We start from the raw sequence: 6,470 nt of genomic DNA, 5'->3' as shown, positions 1-6,470 counted from the left end.
TGAACTTTAATTTACAAAAAAAGACAAAGTGAAGATAGAACTTTTTCGTATAAGACTTTTCTATTAAAATTCATCAGGAAGCTGTAGTTTAATTTTTATAGATTACACACGCCACATCCTGTATATAGATATTAAATATAATAGTAACAATAATATCTCTACCGCTCATTCTAATCCCAAGTATTAGCCCAGAAGCCGGAGACTTGTGGGGGGAGGGAGCGGCATATTATTGTTCAGTAGACCGCATGTGCGCCAAGGAACGACTTACGTTGGTAAGCCCTAAACACCATTCAATGCAGGAATGAGGGAAACCTGGAAAACCTCATTAATTATATAGGGACTTTTAACTCCATTACATACTTAATAGATATCAAATAGAGAAATAGTAATTACGGACCTCAGAAGTTTATATTTTTATTCTTTATAATGTTAATATTAAATTTGACACCGACAAAATTCAAGTTCCTTTCGATTTTATTAAAGTATATTGGATCTTTGTCTTATAGTTTATAGATTCCTAATCTAAACAGAAAATACAAGACATGCAAAATCGAGATAGGCAAGCTTTCACAGCCATTTCACAGAATTTTAAGAAACGTTTTCAATTATGCTCCGTAAAATAATCGTTTTAAATAATTATTGTAAATATTTTAAATATTTTTTCCAATAATTTAGTTTCCTTCTTATTAATTTATTAATTAATTAGGGCTTAAATAGTTTTCTAACAATTAGGTAACTTTTTATATTTAACCAATCCCCAAACACCCATTTTAGGTTGAAAAATTACGTAATTGTTTGCGGAAATATAGCATAAAATAATATTAAAAACAGTGAATATCTCATAAATATAGTAAAAAGATTCCAATTCAAGTTAGGTCTTAAATTCAACCAGGAATTCAAACCTGTCATAATGCGAGAGGCCCTGTTTATGTAATACAACAGACAACCAGTCAAACTTAGGTAGGACACTACTAGATGGCAACCCTCTTATAAGATCCCTGTCACCATAAAACATACAGGGTCGGAAAGTCCCCATGGTTCATCGGCCGTTACGTGGAGCGATAAAGTAAGTCATAGAAATCCGTGCGATAGAGAAAGATGGCTATAATGAAGGCGTCTAATAGTCACCGCCCATTTCGCCCTTCCACAAATAAGATCCACTTCTTATTTGTGGAAGGGCGAAATGGGCGGTGACTATTAGACGCCTTTATTATAGCCATCTTTATCGCACGGATTTCTATGACTTACTTTATCGCTCTCACGTAACGGCCGATGAACATGGGGACTTTCCGACCCTGTATAATACATGCCCACGGTCTGTAAACATGCCACCCTTGTTAATAGTCGTTAAAAATGACAGGGGTTTTATAAGAGAAATTTTATAAGAGTCGCCATCTAGTAGTTTCCTATCTAAGTTTGACTGGTTGTCTAACTACATTATATGCCAGTAGTGTTCTATTTGAGGAAATTAAGTTAAGTTAGACAACGGCCAAAAGACAGCCTATATAATCGAAAATAATGTTAAAATGTGAAAAAGTTAATTTGTTGCAACTTTTGTTTGTTTGCATTATCTATATTAACAGAGAGTATGATCGGTCTCATATGAGACACGCTGTATATACAGTTTGTATAACTACAAAAATATAAGTATTAACACTGTATAAGTAAATATTTACTTACAATGGTATTAGGTTCTATTAGTATTAATGGATTCAGTACTACTGCGGAATATATAAGTGGCAATGGTGGTTTTAAACAGACTTTAATTATTATCGTTACCATAACGCGTATTGTTCCTTTATGTTGTTAATTAATTTTAATTATTTCTCTGCTCTAAAAATAGATACTATTATCAGCATTTACTTAATTAAAATGGTGCAATTTAAAATTGACCCGTAAAACAGAACTTTTGAAAGAAGTAATTATGGGGATAGGGGAAATACAATTACAAAATAATAAGGATGAACAATATTATTAAACATAGATGTGAAACCCCTTGGTAAATTCTTGGTATTACTGATATAAAATATTATATCTCAAGAATTATGATCAAGTTGGTCACATACAATTTTTATAATTTATTCGAAAATCATGAAATTGGCAACAATTGTTATTTTGAGTGTATTATTTTTCGCAGCGGCAGTTCAGTCAAGAGATGAAGGTATGATTTTAAATTTTAAATAAATATTTAAGTTTCATAACTTGTTTAATTTATATGTTAATCAAAGATTAGGTGTACAGCCAAACTGCTTACATTACTTGGTTTGCCCCTTTATAATAATGTATAAGAACATTATATATACTCTATCACCTTTTTTGCATCTTATTGCTCCATTTTTCTGGAAACCAATATTTAGCTTTATCAAATAGGGACACATTAAAATATGTCACTACTTAATAAGATCGTAGTATCATCCCTAAACAATACTCAATGACCGTCAAGATCATTAAAATAAAATAAACAAGAAAACGTAGAAGCCTCAAGACAGACCCCTACGGTATACTGTATAGACCTATATATGATATTAAAATGAAGAATTCCAGGCATTCGTTTTTAAGATTTTTATTTTAAAAAATACATAAACAAAATTATGGAATATATCAATTATTTCCGCTGATTATTGTTTGTATCTACCCAATTCTGCTTATAAAAACTTTTAACATTTATTGACATTCATGATCATATTCGTCTTAGAATAAATACCCATCCAAATCCCATGCTAGTAAACTCAAATCTTTTATCAAGTTTACATAGTAAGATAGTTACTACATTTTTTTTAATTTTTACCATACCAGAGAAATTTTAATATTATCATTCAAAACCCTGACATCAAATTATACTTATAAAATTGTAGAGACTACTATTGTTTTAAACTATTGCTTTGTTTTTTTTTTATAGATACACCACCACCCTACTTTACTTGTTACAAATTCTGCATTTCCAGAAAACTAGCAGCTGTCACAAAATGGGAAAAAGCGTGCAAATGTGGGTTAGAACTCAGGCAACATCAAGCATGAGGTTAATAGTTAATAGATAGATAATAAAATTTTGTAGTATTGTGGTAATTTAGTTAAGCATATAAGTTCTATTTTATATATGTAAATATAGTACATACATGGAAAATTTGATTTATCTATTTTTATTTGGAGTTTTCTTATAAACTTTCTGTATCTCTAAAAGTAAATGAGATGCAAGTAGATGGGGGTCATTTTCGAGCTTCTCACTCCAGACTTACTGTTATACAGATTTGATTGGGCAAACTGTCCAGAATTTGCATTCTAGAAATTTTCTAAATATGTCTGAAGATGTCGCGAACTGACGAAACTTGGCTTATCTAGTTGAAGGTAAAAATGTACTGAATTCATATACAGGGTGTCCGGTAAATAATGGATAACCTTTTAACTGTGGATGGGGGACCCTAAGGTCAATCAGAAAATCGACTTTTGTCTTAGTACAAAGTACCTTTGTTTTTCAGTTATTTCGTTTTTTTCTTTTGAAATTTCCGCCATAGGTTACTTTATTGGTCACTACGGCCACAAGAGAAAGTATTGTCTTTCAGTTATTTTGCGTAATATTCTTGAATTATGTTATTATCAGTTGCTTATCAGAATTTTTAACTAGCAATAGTAGTTCTTGTTTAAAAAAATCTTAAACTTAAATTTTACATTAGTCAGCAAAGCTACAAACAAAAGCTCCGCAGGGTATTCATAAGAAAGTGCAGAGCCTGCATCAGGGAAGGCGGCAGACAATTTGAACGATTGCTGTAATTTTTAAATAAAATTAAATAATAACTGAAGGATAATACGTTCTCTTGTGGCCGTAGTGACCAATAAAGTAACCTATGGCGGAAATTTCGAAAAAAAATCAAAATAACTGAAAAACTAAGAGACTTTATACTAAGACAAAAGTCGATTTTCTGAACGACCTTAAGTTCCCCCATCCACAGTTAAAAGGTTATACATTATTTACCGAACACCCGATATAAATTAATATGTCAACCAGTGGCACGATGTACGAGGATTAACTATCATTAGAAGAGCAGAAATTCGATGCTACTAGATATTTTTGAAATTCGATTATGAGAAAAGTATTTTGTACCTGAAACCATTTTGAGATCTCAGGGTCTGGAATTGCTATTTAAATTTCCTATTTTTTTTAATACAAGACTCTTCTATGTGGGAAATCATTCATTAAAAATGGATACTGGCGCCACGCTTCATCATCAAAATATTTAACTTAAATTTTCAAACGCCCCCATTGAAACTAATGATTAGAAATCCACAAGAATTATTTATTAATTTTTATAAATCGTAAAATCTACATGAAACTAGTTAAGAAACCTATGAAATATAACAAACACCAAAAAATACTTAAACTATTTTAATACGGTCTCGACCTATGGCTATTATAATTATTCGAATATCCTTTCCTTCCAGAATTCCAAGTATCTGGTGGAGTTATGGCAATATCCATATAATCTCCAATGTTTATTCTAAGCTGGCCGAGGGTTTTTAAATCGTCCGGACCTTTGATACCAGTGGTTGTTGTCCCTACCTCCCTGATGCGGTACATTGATTGCCTCAGATCAGGAAAAACAAATGCGAAACTAAATTTGGTGCCCTTCCTCCTTGCTTCCGGATTAACCTCTTTGACCAACTGTGTCAATTCGTGTAGTGTGGCATCCAACCATGTATATATCTGAAGTTCATTTTGAGGCGTGTTCCCTTTATTAAATTCTGACGATTTGTGATGATGGCCTGTAGATGATACGAATACCCGCAAAAGAAATGGACACACCTGAAAGGCGCACAATAGAGACATAAATTCTGTTTGCATATTAATAATATATCTATATTACCTTCTGTCTGTCTACTGCATCCTCCTTCTTTTCTTCAATAATAAGTTCAACTCCTGCCATTTTAAATATTTCAAATTACTTCCAAATTTAAGTAGAAGCGAAAAATGATAGTTGTTTTATTTTATATTATGTATGGAATTAATACATTAAAATTTCTTGGAGCAAATGTAAAACCCATAAACTACCCGTCCGTAAACAATAAATTTTTGGTTAAATACCACCACAGAACAAAAAAATTAGATATCACAGACTAGTAAACTAGAGGTCTGTTCCAACAAGAGTCAGGGATTGGTTTCGAACCGTCAGAAATGTGCATCCAACTAATTCTTGCAATATATTCACTGAACACATTTAGAACTTGGCTGGCCAAACATTTCGAACGGTTCGGAACCAATCCCTGACTCTTGTTGGAACAGACCTTAGATAGATAGATAGATTGGGGACTGGAAAAAAGATCAATAAAGATCTTGGACTTCAAACCACAGACCCCATAGCCAGCTACATATATCAGAATCCAAAACGTATAATCTTGTGCACAGAACAGATATTCTCTCTCGTTCAACCCACACAACTTAATCTGCATCTAAACCTTAATATTAACAAATCTATTAAGTATAAAATCGATGGTTTAACCCATGAAACATAGACCATGCTCTTTTATTCTTTTGATGCGATGGATTCTATCAATGTATTGTAGCTTTGTTCCTAGTGCACTAGCAATAGTTTCCAGAGGGCCTTTCGATTTGGCAAAAATATAGCTAATAGCAACTTAGAGTTACTCTGAACTGATATATAAGTTGCTAATAAGTACTATTTTTGCCAAAACGAAAGCCCCCCAACAGTCAAACGTAATCGCATTTGATTTCAAACAATAAATTTTGAACCTTATGTAAGTAGGAATGCGCATGCATGTAAATTGCTTTAGGAACAATGCCATTGGTCTGTTTAAACAATCCAAATTTCTGTTTGGTTCTATATATTCGGAAAGATGAATAAATAAATTAATACACCCCAGTTTATGCTTGTTTATGACCCCGCCCTTAACAAAAATAATATAGCCCCCTGGCCGCGGACGGCTTAACTTCCCTAAAACTGTGGACGTGGATAATATCAACAGTTAATAGGACCCTCGTCCTGTATGTCTAATGTTTTCTTTATGCCCGAATATTAAATTTATTTATTTCTACATCAGGTTCGTCATTTCTATGTTTCTATCAGTTAATTTGACACATGTAATTGTCATATATTCAAAATTTAAAGTATAAGATTAAAATTACCCTCATGACAAGTTTAATCGATAATTTAGTTTATTTGTACGAAAATAAGTCCAGAATATATCTAGAAATTTATGAAAAATCCAGGAAACATGGCAGATCGATAATAAACAAATTAATAAAAGAAATTTTATTTAAAATTAAGGAATGTCTGTATCCATTTGGCCACTTCGTCAAGATGGTAATGATGATAAAACTATGGGGACGTGAAAATGAGGATTATGATGAAGACTGCAATGATTTTGAAATAGTAAATTTGGATATGGTCCAAAAATATAGTGATATATAATATTTAAATTACAGGATTATATAGAAATATTCTTGGATAAAGCAAACA

At 32.0% G+C, this 6,470-nt stretch overlaps 1 protein-coding gene across 1 annotated transcript; it reads right to left on the bottom strand.

Annotated features, from left to right (window-relative positions):
* Positions 1-4,271: 4,271 nt before the first annotated feature.
* LOC108913145 (histone deacetylase complex subunit SAP18) lies at positions 4,272-5,137 on the bottom strand. The gene is made up of 2 exons (XM_018718629.1): positions 4,860-5,137; positions 4,272-4,798 (listed from the first exon to the last, which is right to left on the bottom strand). The coding sequence occupies exons 1-2, from the start codon at positions 4,917-4,919 to the stop codon at positions 4,382-4,384; spliced, it is 477 nt and encodes a 158-aa protein (XP_018574145.1). The 5' UTR covers positions 4,920-5,137; the 3' UTR covers positions 4,272-4,381.
* Between the last annotated feature and the right edge of the window lie 1,333 nt (positions 5,138-6,470).

The sequence above is a fragment of the Anoplophora glabripennis genome, unplaced genomic scaffold, assembly GCF_000390285.2.
Source record: "Anoplophora glabripennis isolate ALB-LARVAE unplaced genomic scaffold, Agla_2.0 scaffold478, whole genome shotgun sequence".
Classification (NCBI taxonomy): Eukaryota; Metazoa; Arthropoda; class Insecta; order Coleoptera; family Cerambycidae; genus Anoplophora; species Anoplophora glabripennis.
Note: the sequence above shows the minus strand (reverse complement) of the source record. Positions and strands in the feature narration are given on the sequence as shown.